At 45.8% G+C, this 16537-nt stretch overlaps 2 protein-coding genes across 2 annotated transcripts; one reads left to right on the top strand and one right to left on the bottom strand.

Moving 5' to 3' along the window:
• Positions 1–161: 161 nt before the first annotated feature.
• On the bottom strand, positions 162–4119 carry LOC133840120 (DNA-directed RNA polymerase I subunit RPA2). The gene is made up of 3 exons (XM_062271784.1): positions 3759–4119; positions 2203–3702; positions 162–2056 (listed from the first exon to the last, which is right to left on the bottom strand). Exons 1-3 carry the CDS (start codon positions 3834–3836, stop codon positions 257–259), a joined length of 3378 nt encoding a protein of 1125 aa, XP_062127768.1. The 5' UTR covers positions 3837–4119; the 3' UTR covers positions 162–256.
• A 2728-nt stretch (positions 4120–6847) lies between these two features.
• Positions 6848–12568, top strand: LOC133842296 (flagellar attachment zone protein 1). Its single transcript, XM_062275343.1, is given in 6 exon segments — positions 6848–8048; positions 8103–8320; positions 8379–8523; positions 8580–8945; positions 8947–9201; positions 10127–12568. Coding segments are annotated over 6 exon segments (3795 nt in total). The 5' UTR covers positions 6848–7445; the 3' UTR covers positions 12335–12568.
• Positions 12569–16537: the final 3969 nt, after the last annotated feature.

The following is a 16537-nucleotide window of genomic DNA, read 5'->3' as shown; positions in this document are numbered from 1 at the left end:
TTGTTTAAATCAATTCATTGATTATGAACAATAAACTAATCAGCAACCTTCGATTATTTTTCATAGTTAGTTACTAACTTGAATTTATGCTATTAGCATTCCAAAGTTAGAACTTCTGTTCTATTGCTTTTAAAATTTTCCTCCTTTTACTCCGTTAATCAAAAATTGAAATCAGAAGAGTTAACTTTATTAAAAATAATTGTATAATGGATATTATAGTAAGGATATCAACAAATGGATAACTAAAGCCGCGTACCTAGATCTCATTCAGCTTGAATCTGGCATTAATGTTGACCGAGCTCAGCTCCGTGACCAGAAACTTGAAGGAAAATGGGATTTCGATCATGGACACGCCGCTGCTGTCGCCACAGAGTCGACAAGTCTCTGGCTTGGACGACAGACCTCCTGTCTCATTGCGCTTGACAATCTGCTGGACAGGCGCCAAGATGCTGCCGCACTTGTGGCACACCAGCGTGTGCGTCTTGTCCGAGTTGTGGAAGAGACGATCCTGCAGCAAAAAGGCGGCGCCATGCGATATCAGGGCATCGCGTTCCATTTCACCAAAACGTACGCCACCTCCGCGCTTTCTTCCCTTGATGGGTTGATTGGTGCGTGCCTCAACAGCGCCCGTGGAGCGCACTTGCCACTTGTCGAACACCATGTGACGCAGTCGCTGATAATGGACAACGCCAAAGAATATATCCGCCGTCATTTCACGTCCATCCACGCCAGAGTAAAGACGTTCTGTGCCATAATAGTTGTAGCCACCTGCCTCGAGCATTTTTCCAAAGTAATCGATGGCTGTGTTGTCCTCGGAGAAACGGAACGGCGTCGCATCGTAGACGCCACCATGGAGTGCTGCGCTCTTGCCCGCCATTGTCTCGATCATCATAGCAATTGTCATACGCGAGGGGAAACCATGGGGATTGAAGACAATATCCGGTATGAGTCCGCTCTCGGTGAAGGGCAAATCCTCGGCGGGATACTTCTGCGAGCAGATGCCTTTCTGACCGGCACGTGAGGCGAACTTGTCGCCAATGGTCGCAGGACGTGCCACACGCAGCGTGATGCAGACGGTCTTGCGGGGAGTCAAGTCAAAGCTCCCCAGCTGACGAATGCTGTCCACAATGCAGTCCTCCTTCTCGTCCATTTTGACCACCTTGAATGTGGAGACCTCGCCATCAAAGTAGCAATAAAGGGGAGAACCATAGCTCAGCTTGGTGCCAGGATGCGGCAGTCCATCGGTGTCGAGGTACTTGACCAGCTCCGGCATGTGCGGATGGCGAGCAAAGTAGCTCTGCTTCTTGGACAGCTCCACGAACTTGGACTTGTAGATGCTGCCATAGGCAAAGCCACGTTCATAGGCCGCCTTGTTGATGATCATGGCATCCTCCATGTCGTAGCCAGTGTACGAAATTACAGCCACAATCGCATTGGTGCCCATGGCAAAGTCATCCAGCTGTATGTTGTCATAGTGCACGGGCCGGAAGAGCGGCGTCGCTGGCGTCTGCAGGCGATAGAGCTTATTGGCCGCCTGCTTGGGCCAGTTGAGACAGGGCGTGCCCATCGTTTGCTTGCCCATCTGACACTGGTACATGTTACGAGGCGACTGATTGTAGTCGGGCATCGGGATGAGATTGGCCAGATTGCTCATGAAGTGTGTCTTCGAGAGCTCCAGATGTGTGGTGAACTCTGGATAGATCTCCTTCTCATCGATAGCTATCTCCATGTACACCTGCTCTAGTGTACCAATGTACTCCACCTTCTTCCACTTGATGTTCCACACTGGACGCATCATGCGTGCGGGGCCGGTGAACAGGTATAATCCCGGGAATTGGCCATTCTTCTTGAAGGGAATGTAGCCAATCTCCATCATTTCCGGCACTGCGCCTGTGATCTTGGCATAGCGCAAGTCTTCAACCACTTTGGTGGCATCGGTTTGGAAGATGTGTCCCAGATGCTTACCATCAAGGAACACCACATACAGCTTGGCATCCGGATAGTTGTGGTGCGTCAGCGGGAGCATGCCCATCTCAAAGAGACGCTTGGGAATGGCCTAAGGAGGGGAAAGGAAATTATGATATTAGTAAGCTAAAGAGTCGTATTTCTTATTAAGGAATTATCTCCCATCTCGTTCGTTATGTCCGTCCGCTATAAAGAGGTTTTCCGTAGTCAGGCATTGCCTTAACTTGTGTCACTCACCTGAACCAGCTTTGGATCGGGACGCTTGGACAGTTCGCAGGTTAGCGTCAAGTGATTGAGCAGACCACAAGGCGTGCCGTCGGGTGTGTGCACCGGACAGATGAAGCCCCAGGCATCGGGCAGCAGCTGACGTGCCTCAGTCGTTCGCATCGTGGTGAAGTAGGAGCCACGATGAATGGCCCTGAAGTGGGACATGTAACGCATGCGATTGATGTTCTCGGCCATGATGACCAGACCACTGTTCTGCATCAGTCCCAGACCTGTGCGAGTGTTCACATTGCCTGTGGCCAGAAAGGATTCAATGGAGCGTCCCACTCCTCCCGATTGTCGCATGCACTGAGTCATAATGCTACTGGTCAACAGCGTGTCTGGGGTGTTTAGCTTCTTCAGCAGACATTTGCGCAGTTGCAGCAGCCACATCTCGATACGTTCGCCTAGATACTTTTGGTAGAGATGGCCTGGGAGCAGCACCTCTTGCATCATGGCCGAGTCGACGTTCTCCACTTTGTATTTGCCCTGTGCGCATTGAAAGAGTTTCTGTACCATGAAGACAATCATTTGGAATTTCTCCTCATTTGTGTCCAGATGCACCATGATGCGTTCGCGTATTATGAAATCAGTGACTGCCTCATCGGGCAACCACTCGGGCACCTCGGCGATGCGCGATCGGAAAAGTGTGCCGATGAAGGAACGACACTGGGCGGAGGTGTAGACGCCCTCGTTGTGCACTTCGCGCAGCATGCTCTGCACACAGCTCAGATAGTACTGATCGGACTCGTAACCCTGCACCAGACGATTGTAAATCTGCTCATCGGTGTAGTCCATCAGGCACTTGAGGATCAGGCAAACTGGGACGTAGGACAAACGCTTGACATGCGAGAACATGAAGCGAGCGGTTCCATTGTTCAGATAGTGCAGCACATTAGTCAGCGACATTTCATCCTCGCGCACCGTCTGCACCATGACGCCTAGTTCGCTGAAGTTGTGGCCACGATCCTTCCACGAGGAGCGCTTAACGCAAATGGGATGATTGCGTCGAGTCATGATGAGCATGCGCACGATTTTCTCATTGCCACGTATCACAAAGATGCCGCCCCATTCGCTGTCGTGCTCGCCATGCTTCACCATCTCCTTTGGACTGGCCTTGTGCAGGTTACAGGAGCTGGAGCGCAGCATAATGGGCACTTCACCCAAATCCATGTTGATCGGCGTCTTTTCCAAACCGTTTATACTCCAAGCTAGACGTATGCTGCACATGCCTCCATATGTAGCATGCAGTTGGCGTGCATCTGTCGGATAAATCTCCCGGGTGCGCACATCAATTACGTCCATTGGCACCGCCGGCTTCGCAATCCAAATGTTTTCCACATGAATGTAGACGCGCTCTCCAGCAGGTGACTGGAATTGTTGTGGTATAATGTGCTTGGCCAATTTGTCTAGGCCCACACTCAACATCTCATCAAATGAGTCCACATGGGGTGCTCCCAAGTTCGCTAGATGCTGCCAATAGAAGAAGCGATTACAGTTTACGTTTCGTGGCTGCACTCATTATTTACCTTGTTCAGCGACTTGGGTATTTGTTTGAATACGGGTCGCGCATTTGTCAGTTCTGGATATTCCTTCATCTTGTCCATTATTTAATATTTTATGTGAGAAAACAGCATAAACAAAAAATCAAACTGCTGCTTTCGTCCGTTGCACGTGCTGTGCATGTAATCGATAAAAGCGGTTGAAACTTATCGACAGAGCTGCCAACTTGTGTTGCGTTGCACGATGTATTATAGAAGGTTGCGCCACTGGCATAGCGTTATGACGTCACACGGCGTTATTATGAGTTTGCGAGCATTGTTGTGCCACATTTGTGACGTAGGCATTGCTTAAACTTGAGCCGTTACCTTCTGCTAACGAGATTTCCTGCAGGAAATGCAACAAGTATTAGGCGCCAAAATGTGCAAAGTGAAAAGTGTATGTTATGTGTTTTTTTGTTATCATTTTTGTTATTGTGCTTATTATGTAAATGTGCAAGTGCGTTAAAGTGTTTTCCAGTGATGTAGGTATTGCTTAAAATGCAGCCGTTACCTTCTGCTAGCGAGATTTTCTGCAGGAAATCCAACAAGTGTTACGCGCCAAAATGTGCAAAGTGAAAAGTGTGTGTTGTGTGCTTTTTTGTTATATTTTTTTCGTATTGTGCTTATTATGTAAATGTGCAAGTGTTTTCAAGTGTTTCCCAGTGCGCGTTGCAGTTGTCGACAGAAGCACGTAAGTCCTGTAACGATTTGTATGTATAAAATGTATGCAACGGAAATGAAGCAAAAGTCGGAAGTCTCAACGTGTTGCTCCTTAATGAAGTCAGCTCGTTGTCTTGTTGTTCAGCCACAAAATATGCGCAAGTTTGTTGCATTATTTATAACTCTAAAAGTCCTTTAGCTTACATTGTTCAATTGCTTGTGAGGTGTGTATTAGCTGCCACTGATTTTCGTTCGAAAGGAGCTCTAATTAACTACTAGAGTCTCTCTCTACGACGCTGAGAGCTTCTCCTACTGATTATTATTAACTTCAGCTAGTCAAAGACAAGCCAAGCCAAGTTCTTGTTGTTGTTTTTGTTCGCAAGCAAAGAGCAGTGACGGCGCTTCGGTTTATTATTCCATTATAATGAACACAATGCACATTTTCTTAAGTTCTCTCTCTCTCTCTCTCTCTGCCTCCCTCTTTCATGCTCACCACTGTGTGGCGTCAACTTTTTGCTGGCACTGTCCTTGCTCCTTTGCTTGTTACTTTCGCTGCTGCACATTGCCTGGTGCAACAATCTCGGCCAAACTTGATGATAAAGACATCAAGAGTATATCAGGCGGAGTATGAGCGGCAGGAGGCGGCAGCAGGCGATGGGCGTGGCTGGTTAGCAAGTTGCGCAAGTTTTTTGGTCGCATACATTTTATTTTTATTTTAGCTTCCTGTATTGAAATACGAAAAGGGATAATTGAGTTTGTCATTGTGTTTGCGACGGGAGAATAAAGGATAATCAAATGATATATTAACATATTAGTTAATAAAAAATCTGGAATTTGCAATTTGGGTTATTAACAGCTTCAAAATATATTTTTGATTTGTTTAGATCTTTTATTACTTTGACATTGTCATTGAAAAGCTTATTATTATTATTATTTTATTTATTTCCAAACTCATTATGCATTTATTTTTAATTACAATGGAAAGGGTATAATGCAGTCGCTAAGCAGATCTTCAACCATCTCCTAGCTGCTTTTTTTTCTGGCTGGGCTAACAAAGAGGCAACATGGCAAATTGCATTGTTGATTTTCATTTTCAAGCCTGAGCTGTCTCCTCGAGTGTCTCCCACTTTTGTCTCTTTTTCGCTCGCCGCTCCCTCGCTCGCTGCGTGTGTCGCCTCCCGGTGGCAACACAATGCTGCGTGGGCTGCGGCGGGAGAGGGCGACACTTAGCGTCAGGAAACCCTAGCAAATGTGTGTCCCACTCTCTTTTGCTCATTCAAAGTCATTGCTGCGTATTTCCCACTTTTTCCAAATGCCGTCGACAATGGCCAAGTTACCCTGAAATAAAAAAAAATAAGAAAAAAACAAAAAATTGCCGTTGCCAGTGGAAAATCTGTTGCAAAATGCATTTTCATTTGAAACTTTTGCCAAACTTTAGTGCGAGCGCATCTGAAAAAACAATGCAAACAACACAAGCTGCATCACAGCATGTCTCATATAAAAAAAGCCCTTTATACTCAAAGCTATATTCAACCCTTGATGTTTTAAAAATGTGTTTACTTTCCTCATCATTTTTAATTTCGAAATTAAATGACTTACTCTTAAGAATTGCTTTGCAATAATGCTATATTACTAATATTATATTTCCTTCAGATTTCCCTTAAGGATTAATAATATTCAACAGCTTCTTCATTGGGAATTCCCAAATAAAGGTGAGTATTTTTTCTAAATATATTTAATTCAAATAGTTAAATTTAGATCAGTTTGATGTTTATACTAAATAAGAAATTTAGTTTCTAAGACAATTCAAAGTGACTTTGTCTGACATTCGATAGAGTATCAATGGATACGCTCTGAAAAGCAAATACACACATGCTTCATCGTTCCCAAGAACTTTCTCATCATAATAATATTTATTTAGTAGCCTCAATGTGATGATCTTTAATCTATCGCTGCAGCATTTCTGCATAAATTTCAGTGCCAAGGTAAAGAAAACAGAAAACTGAAAAGAAGAAAAAAAAAATGCTGACACGCTTCAGAACTTATTTTGTTTTGATCAAATGTGGCAACTGTTTTATTTCTCTGTTAGTCAGAATGCTTCTAGATCGACTTGACGTGTCCATCTAAATTTAAACATATTTTATGCATGTGACATGTTGAGTATTTGATTTAATTAAAATGCATAGCATAGGCTCTCGACTTGGACACATAATTCAAGGAGTTCGGGAATAAATTAGTAAAGAGAGAGAGAGTCCTGTTGAAATAAAACTGAGCAAGATCGATGGGGAGCTTTGTGTTGATAGTGCAGTGAGAAAAGCATTTTCCGAGAGAGAGAGAGAGGGAGAAATACTTTTTTCTTGGTTGGTTAAAAATAGCCAAACACATTAGAAAAGCGCTCAGTTTTCTGCGAGCTGGCCGTGTGAAAAGTTCCTACGAACGACGGATAGAAAATTGAAAATTTTCCAACGACGCGCAAGCATACATATATATACATTATCATATGTATACTATAGATTTACTTAAACAGCCAAACTAAGACCTCTACCTATACCTATACTCTATATATACATACATATATAGATATAGTTGCTTTGGAGAAGTCGCAGAGTTTTGAATTGGGGGCGACTTCTTTGAAATGTGGCCAAGTTTTTGGCTGTTGGCTAGTAAAAAGTGAAAGTCAATAAATATTGCGAAATCGCGCGTGTGATCAAACATATATAGAATTATTGTACTACGAATTCTATAGCGCGTGTGTTTGTGCCAAGATTGCGTTGCGTTGCGTTCTTTTTGTTGTGCTCAAGTTAAAACGAACCGCGGTGGGATCAACTGATCGTCGAGACCAAAGAAGAAGGAGAACGCAGCTGGCAGCAGTTCTTTGTGTTCGATCTGCCTCTTTGGGGGGCACTAAAAGAAAAGTCGCATTAAAACCAAACGATCAACACAAAGTAAACAACAAGTGCAATAAATCGACTGCATTTCACATACCAGCGGATTGTTCTTTGTTCTTCGGCAAGAATGGGCAATGCCGAGTCCACGCAGACATCGAATGAATCAGCGCCAACGTCGAGTGACGAGCCGCGCTGGACTGAGATCGAGCATGAGAATCTAATTCTACAGCAGCTGCCGACGGAGAAGCCAACAACGGACATGGATGAGGCGTCAGCAGGAGAAACTATAGCTGAAACTGATCGTGAACAATCGCTTGAGGAGTTCAAGGAGGAGTTGCAAAGCAAGCGAGAGGCTCGACTGAGTGCAGTGCAGAATATGCGCGAGGAGATGGCAAAATTGCGTCAGCAATTGGCTGCTGAGCAGGCGGAGAATCAACTACTGCGGCACAAAGCGGGAGAGCCGCCCAAGGTTGCCACAGAGGCAGAGGAAGAGCCGGAAGTGAAGACGGAGTCGCAGACTGTGGATGAGGATGATGAGAATCCGAGCAGTCGCAGTCGACATGCCAATATTGAACTAGCCAATGCACAACTTGCTTTGCAGCTAGCCAATGCGGATAATCTGTCGCTGCGGGGTGAAGTGGAGGTGGTGCAACGCCAGGTGGGCACACTCAAGGAGGTCATCTGCTGCTGCAAGCAGATGCTCAGCGTCAAGGAGGAGCAGTGTGCACAGGTTAGCTAGCCAAGTGAATGTGGAAACTTGTTTGACTAAATACGTTACTCTTAGCTCAAGATGAAGCTCCAGGAGATTGAGAACTCGTTCAGTGAGCGGGAGATGAAGATTATGTCCAACAATCTGAGGCAGGAATACGAGCGTCAGTTGGTCAACATACGACAGCTGAGGCAACTGTACGAGGAGCGTCAGAGAGTCGCAGCAGCGGAGTACGAGAATCTCCAGCGTTTGATCTCGATCAAGAAGGACGAACTGATTGCCGAGCAGGAGAAGTAAGTGGCAAATAAGAAAGAGAGAATCCTCCACTGAGTTGTCTTATTCAATTTACAGAACAAAGAGCTTCGAGGAGCGCAATCAGCTGCTCAACAAGGAGCTGGAAACAGCCAACGAGGAGCTGGCCAAGTTGCGCGAGGAATGCGGTGAACACAAGTTCGAGAAGCGCGTGCTCAAGGAACAAGTGAGCGCCGTTAATCTGGTAGGAATAGTTTAACCAATTCAATGCGGACTTCAACTCATTTTCAATTCTCTCAGCTCTTTAGTCAGCTGGTCATGGGTTTCAATGGCAAGCATAATATGGATATCGATCGCTTGACCCTAATGCTGGAGGAGAATCGCGATCTGTTGAATGAAATGACCCAAGCCGAAGGCAGCTGCAGCGATGGTGCCACACTGCCCAAATTACTCTTTGAGCTAGTTGAACAGGCGGCTAAGTCCGGACAACCGGCGGAAAGCGACAAAAGCCGCAGCGCAACGCCAACTCCAGAAGCAGGAGAGGAACCTGCTGCTGTTGAGGTCATGAACGAGGACATCACCGACAGTGTCAAGCGGGAGCCTAGCGCCAGGAAGCTGAAGAGAAGGCAGAGCGGAGGCGCTGGAGCTGGAGCTGCGGCTTCGTTAAAAAAGCCATGAGCCCGAAATTATGGGCAAAGTTGCCACGGCGCAAGAAATCATTGGCAACTTGCCAAAAGTTTGGAAAGTGTTGATGGAGCTCTTGAGTCACCACAAAATCGAGCGCGTGCAGTTTGAAGAGCTGCCGGCAGCTGTGTCAGCCACAACATCAGGAGCAACAGCAACAGCAGCATCAACAGTGGGAGTGGGAGCAGGAGCCAAGGCTGGAGAGCTGAGCGTCAGCAAGACCTACATCAAGCTGAAGGTGAGTTGGGAGGAGCGATGTTGTTACTGTGTTGCGCTCAAGTGCTGCGGACAATCGGGCTTGTTAGTTGTCGTATCCGGTTAGCTGATGAAGTGCAGCATTCCCCCCAAATGCCCTCAGCAGTTCCTGCTCTGGCGCTGAACGTGCCACCAAAACTAGAACCGAGTCCGAGGCCGACGCCGAGACCGAGGCTGTTGCAAAGTTTTGCATTATTCACTTAAGCGCTTTATTTAGTGAAGTGCAGCAGACAGGCAGGCAGGCTGCGGGAGTCCAGCAGCAGTTTAACCTGCAGTCGCTTCATTATTGCTGACGTCCTGTGCTGCTGCCCTCGATGGATGATAGAGAGCAAGGCAGGCAGACAGGCAGTGAAAGTGGGAGTCAGTTTTGTTGTGCGCATAATTGAATTTATCGGTCAGTTGGCAAGCATAAAACATGTTGCATACTTTTAGGCTTGTGGATTAGCAGCAATGCATTGAGCGGTCAGTCGGTTGATAAGCTAGTAAACTCCGTAGCGAAGCCTTCACAAATTAACTAATTATTCAGAAATAAGCTTAGCAAGGCTTATAATATTAAAGCAAAATTCCTGTGGAAAGATACTGATTTATAAAGAAAACGTTGGTAAAGTAAAGTAAAGTTTAGAACGAAATTTAATCTAATCGGAGTCTATCGTAGGTTATGAAGCGGAGTTAATTTTTATTTAATATAATTTAGTTCAAACTAGCTAAGTTTTTCTTAGGAAACTATAAACCGAACACCAAGACATTCAACTAGGTTGCTAATCTATATATTTCTTCAAAAATACTTCAGTTTTCAAGAGATAGATTACAAGTAGCAGAAACAGTAAATGATATGAAGCTCGCTCAATAGTTCAGCACTTTATTGAATGAATTGCAATTAATTTGTCGTTTGACCTTGTTCAACCTAGGATCTGATTATGGAGAAAAAGTCGTTGGTGAAGGAGACGAATCGACTCAAGACTCTCAACTGCCACCTGGATAACAGGCTCAACGAGCAGGAGAAACGTTTGAGTGCCGTGAGCTTAGAGCTAACAAAGACCTGGCACCTGGTGGGGAAAATGCAGCGACAGCATCGACAGCTGCACACCCAGGAGCAAATTCTGCGCTATCAATTGCAGCAGAAGCGACGCTTGCTTAGCGAGCTTAAGGATGAGCTGGAGTACTGTCGTCGCAAGTGGGCCTTAGCCCGGGTCAAGCACGATGAGAGCCAGGAGCTGTGCAACGATTGGCGTCGCGAGTTTGCGCGTCGTAAGCTCGAGGATGCCAATCACTCGGCGGAAAGCGGTTACAGTGACTCTGGGCCGCAGTCCGATGAGGATTCCGCTCGCGCTGCGGGCGGTGATAAAATAGCTGCTGCAGTGGGAGCTGCTTCAGCTGTGGAGCCCTCTTCATCTGGCCATTGCCGGCGCAAGCACTTGAGGGATCAATTCGAGCACACACGTAAAATCAAGCGCATGCAGAGCACATCTCCGGGACGCCAGGCAGCTGCCCAAGAAGATGATGGCGAGGAGATTGTGCTGCGTTGGAACAGCGCTCCACCCACTTGTGGCTGGCGTGAGTATGAGATCGAGAATGTAGCTGATGATGACGAGCTGGTCGATGACACGGAGGATGTTGCGTCGACTTCCCGCGGCGCTGTGCCAAAGGCTACGCACAGTTCACGCAGTAGGCAGCGGGGCAAGCTTGAGTTTGACTCATCTTCGCCTGGCCCTGCAACCGATGCTGGCACCGCTAGTCGCATTCAGAAGCTGGAGGAGCAGTGCAAGTCGCTAATTCAGCAGGTGTTAGAGACCTCCGGCAATCGTGAACGTCTCGAGATTCAGCTCTGTCGCTTCCAGGACGAAATTTCACCAGCCCAACATGCTGTGCCCTTGGATGAGTTCATCAATCGCAAGCGCCTGGAGCGCATGACGCGAGCTAGCTCCGCACCAGCAACAGGCAGCTTGACGCCACGCGAAGAGGAATACACACGCAAGCGCTCGGAGAGATTGGGTCGCTTGGAGGAGGAGTCTCGTCAGTTGTTGTCGCGGATCAAGCGCACCACGGACCGTGGACATTACCTTAAAAAATCACTGGATCGCATACGCCGTGCACCAAGTCGCGAGGCTAGCTTTGAGAGCAACACCGAGGAGGAACCCAAGGAGGAAGCAGCAGCCGTCCAAGAGCAGCCTTCAACATCGCAGTCGCCACTCACCGCCGAGGAGGAAGCCTACACGTCCCGTCGAGCTGCACGTCTGCAGCGCCTGGAGCAGGAGAGCCAACAACTGTTGACACAACTCTCTAGGAATACGGAACGTGGCGAAAGTCTAGCCAACCGATTGGATACCCTCCACGAACGTCATGATAATGGGGAGCAGCAGCCTCAGGTCAGAGAAACTACTCCAACAGCGACACCTGAAACGGTGAACAGCATATCTTTGACTGTCGAACAGCGCCTGGAGGATATTGAGCGCGTCTCTGCCAATCGTGCCGAGCGTTTGCGACGTCTGGAGCAGCAAGGCAATGAGTTAATCGCACGCCTGAGCAACACTTCCGAGCGTGGCACTGCAATGATTAATCGCATTGCTGAACGGGAAGCAAATCGCAGACAGGAGGCGGAACTGGTGGAGCAAGCGATGCCCACAGAGGAGGCCACAAGCAGCAGCATTGCTAGCAGTTGCATTGTGGATAATGTGGGCGAGGTTACCGATGAAGCTGCCTGCTGTGTGACTGTCACCACTACATCCAGTCAGCTGGCCATTCAGCAACAGTCCACCGGTGCTATACCCAAAACTACCAGCAGTTCTAATCGGAGTCACAGCTCAAAGCCGGTTGCTCAGCTGTGTGCAGCACTGCGTCACGATGATGCCACCAAAAAGCGGAGCAGCAGCACTACAGCGGACCAGGAAAAGGTCTCCGATGTGCCGAAGAATGAAGCAGAATCCCTGGAAGATATGGTGCAACGACTACGAGCGATTCCCTATCCAGCAGAAGGACTGGAAAAGGAGGAAAGTGAGCAGCAAAAAGAACAAGAAACAGAAAAGGAGGCATTTAAAGAAGATGCCAAAGCTGAGAACGACTCCGAAGACAACGAAGCAAAAGATGGAAAAAACGATGAATGCCCTAAGGAAGAATAAGAGTTAATCTGTGAATAAGGAATCGAAGCTGTAGAGAGATGAATGAGAATGAGAAAGAACGAGCAGCAAACCCCTTTAAGAATGAATTTAGCAAGAAGAATACTTGCAATACCCAAAACGAATATGTTCATTAGAATTTACTTTATAATTACGAATACGAATACTCGCTCTTAAAACTGCGTCACATTCAATCAATTGCCAAATAAACTATTTCTATAATTATTTCTATATAAATTAGCATGTGAATAATCAATTTACTTATACGGTGATAGCTCTCTTGGTGCAACACTCACAATAGAAAGTGTATTTATTTATAACTATTACAGACTTATTGATTAACTATCGAATTTATCATTCAAGCAAGCATCTTATATTCTCTAATTTATCTCTTTCGATGGCATATATTTTTTGGATTGGAAAAGTAACATATCCCCAAAGAGCTCTACGATAAGCCAGCTAATAAAATAGCTTAATTTTAGACGGGCGATGGGATTGCACATCGTATTAGATGCGCGCAGTTGACGGGATTTCGCATAGATTTCTTTGGGACTCATGTGCTCACTTAGACACGCATGCAGCCATGACATTGTGGCCCCTCCCCTTTTCATCCTCTTTGGCTGGACGTGGTTAGTAAGTGAAGGGGGAGGGGAAGCGGGGGCATGTGTCGCATTATCGTCAGTGCATATGCAAGTGAAAATGCTGCTGCAAGTCCGCTAACTACTTAGTTAGCGAAATCTGCTTCGTTTTATGCAAATTCAGAGACGCCAACAACCCCACGTACTGCGTCCGCATCCCTTTTTATCCCCCCTTGGCTCTACGGCTTGCAGTCGAAAGTGTTCAGGCATAAAAACAACATAGGTTCATATGCTTTTAAAACGAACAGAGATTCTACATTAACTTATCCGTCGTCGTCGTCGTCTTCTTCAGCATTCACTGTCAACAGTTTGTCCCGCCCTTGGCCGCCCTTTAACATCCCTCACATGAAATAAGAGGATGCCGCTGTCAGTGGGACTTTGTGCAATATAATTGCAAATTTGTCTGGCAAAAGTTGAAGTTTTATTCACTTAAATGAAAATTCAATTTTAGTTAGAGTCAGCTTAAATTGATTTTTTAAATATTTATTTTATAATTTAACCTCTAAAAATCGTAATATTCATTTATTTGATTAAATTTTAATATATTATCAATTATCTTCTCTGAGTTCAAACTTTAAGCATTGCCTGCCTTAACATGTCTGTTAATCCTGCGTTTACAGCGCGCTGTAAAGCCTGTCATCCAGTTATTACATGTCTGTTAGCAGTTCATTCTGTTGCTGTTAACATTTACCCCTGTGTAAATGAACACTTCCAGTGCTAGCGAGCAACACGTTTGACGAAGTGGGGCTCGAACATGTTTAACAGGATGTTGAGCTCATACAACTCGCAGCGAACTGCAACCGATGTAAAAGTGTTGCATACTTTACAGCGTATAAGAGTTTGGCGCCATCTGTTGGCCAACAAGTCCACTATTGCCAGCTTTTGTTGTAGAGCACATGTTGGGATGTAGATGGCGCTACGCAGAGCTTTGGTAGCTGGCACATAATTAGATGAAAGCCAAACGTATTTGAAATCGAGCATCGTTGCTTAATTGCTGTGGGAGGTGGTGACACGCCCACTCACTAAAAAGGGCTACCAGGCAAGAAATTGTATACAAATTGTTGCGGTGTTAACTGCAAAGCTGTTCTTGGCTGTGCGCCTGCAACTGCTGCAGAACGTCAAATTAATAAACAGCCGGACGTACCACAAGCTGTGAAAAAGCAATCTTGGCCATGGCGTGTCCCAAAGTCCAGACCAAAGAGTGTTTTCCAGCTCTGCTTAGTTTTCGTTACGAGTCTTCTTGGCCTGCAAGATTTATGCAGTTCGCGCTAAGCAAGCGCCGCCGAGATACTCGCTCTCTCCCCTCCTCTCTCTCTCTCTCTCTCACTCTGAGTCTCTTCGGATTTTGGGCTGCGTAATCTAATTTATTAAAAGTGCAGCCTCTGCAACTGGGATCGAGACTGACTGTGGAGCTGGGCTCGTTTATGCTTTTGATTTACGCTCAAATAAATTAAAATATCATAAAAAGGAAATTAAAATTCACTCACATAACAAAAGCCCAAGTTCAACTTTACTTAAGTCTCTGGCCATGGTCTCAGAGTCGCGGTCTTGGTCGCGGTTCTTCGACTCGCCGCGGGCTTTTAACTAATTTTTAAACAAGTTAAAATACAAATAAATATTTTAATGTGTGATTTACGACAATGAGACGCACAGGGGTCGATCGTCGGTCTTCGACTTCGACTTCGACTCTCCATCTCCATCTTCGTCTTGATCTTCGTGGCTTTGCTGCATTTAAATTGGATTTGTGCGCTTCTGGCGCTCAGCATCACTTCACCTGGCGCATGAAGCGAGGGGGCAGCCGGGAGTTGGAGGGGGAAGCGAGCCACGCCTTGTGCCCACAATGAAATACAATTTAAGCGCCTTTAATGAACTGCGAGCAACGAAGTAGTCCTGTTAACTGCAAGCCAAGAATTCAGCACTTAAACAAGATTTGCTCGACTGGCAAATACCCTGTAACTAGCATTCACTTTAATTTGCATAGTTTTTAAAATAACGAATAACTTTTTTGATAGATAAAAGTTAGCTATAAAACGATACATTTGATAGACATTTTTATGAACTTCATCTGCATAAAATTTCACCGAAAAATCGTTAAAGTATTTATTGTTGCATTATTTGTTTGTTTTATTGCGATTCGCTGGCGTATCTTCTAACCTCAGGGTAGCGTAATGAGTTTTAAAAATGAAATTTCGAAATTATTTGATTGGCGCATAAAAGTCGCCATATTTAACGATCGCAGCGGATTTTATTAATTGGCGATAATTAATTGAAGATTTATGTGAACGGGAGAGAAGAAGTTGGGAGACTGCGAAAGTCGTTTTTGCATTTGCGCACATAAAAGTCGCATAAAACGAGTCGACAAATCGATGCTCTAACAGTTAATGAGCATGAATTCGAGAGCAATTTCAATCACCAAAAGACCAGAAGGGGAAACGCTGCAATTGCTGGCAATTAATTAAAAAGCCATTGACATTCATAAAGAGTAAATTGTGGCAACAGCCAGAAGGGGCACTTGCAACGGAAGTCATCGCCTCGGCATAATGTGTATTATGAAATGCAGCAACAACAATTCGTCAGACACCTCGAGAATGGCGAAGAGAGAGAGAGGGGGGAGACGAGGAGGTGCTGCGGGGTACAAGTATTTATCAACAGGCTGAGCGATCGATACCAAAACACCTGCCAGCCTAGTGATGCATCAAAAAGATGTTGATGATGCTGCTGCCTGCCTGCCTGCCCCATGTTGCATGTAACGAGCGCGAAAATAATGCGCGAAATGTGGAGCAACAGCAACAGCAACAGCAGCAGCAACAGCAACAGCAGCGATCAGTCATGGACAAAGGCGTTGCCAGGTTGCTGTGGCAAGTGCAAGTCCATGGCCATCGTATCCTCTCGTCTCTGGTGGCGACTGACAGAATTATAATCAATTAGCGTAGCGGACGGCGTGAGCGCATATATAAAATTATATAGAGAGCGAGAGGCTCTCGAGAAGCAGTTGCAGTTGAAACTTCGTCGCGTTGGGCAATTTGGTTTAAATTAAAATAAATTCAATTACGAAAACATGAAAATCCATTACGCAAATTATTGTCATTAAAAGCGCAATTTTCGTTCGTTGCATTTACGAACATATTTTTTGATTAAATTTTTGACGCGAAGTGAACAATACAAAAGACTTAGGCAACGAACTTGACAGTGTACTCTGCTGTGCAACTTCAGCACTTCATTGCAGCGTCTGACTATCGCATCTGAACTATTATCTGTCGGCTGACTATCTCTGACTGGTTAATTAATTAATTATAAGTCAAGCGATTAGCATAGCCCACAGATTGGCCAAGCAGCTAAGGCAGCTAAGGCAGCTGCCTCCGCTTTCATCGTCTCTGTCTCTGTCTCTGACGCTGTCTCTTCTCACAGTCTGTCCGCCTCTGGGATTAGCTCGCTGATTACGTCGCATCTCACACACGTCCAAAACAAAGGCAATGAAAAAAAAAACCGCTTTCATTCATAGATACACAGGCGACGACTTCAACGAGAGCAACAACGGGCAAACGGGTTATAAATGTTAAACGATTTG

This window comes from Drosophila sulfurigaster, chromosome 2L, assembly GCF_023558435.1.
Source record: "Drosophila sulfurigaster albostrigata strain 15112-1811.04 chromosome 2L, ASM2355843v2, whole genome shotgun sequence".
NCBI classification, from domain to species: Eukaryota; Metazoa; Arthropoda; class Insecta; order Diptera; family Drosophilidae; genus Drosophila; species Drosophila sulfurigaster.
Note: the sequence above shows the minus strand (reverse complement) of the source record. Positions and strands in the feature narration are given on the sequence as shown.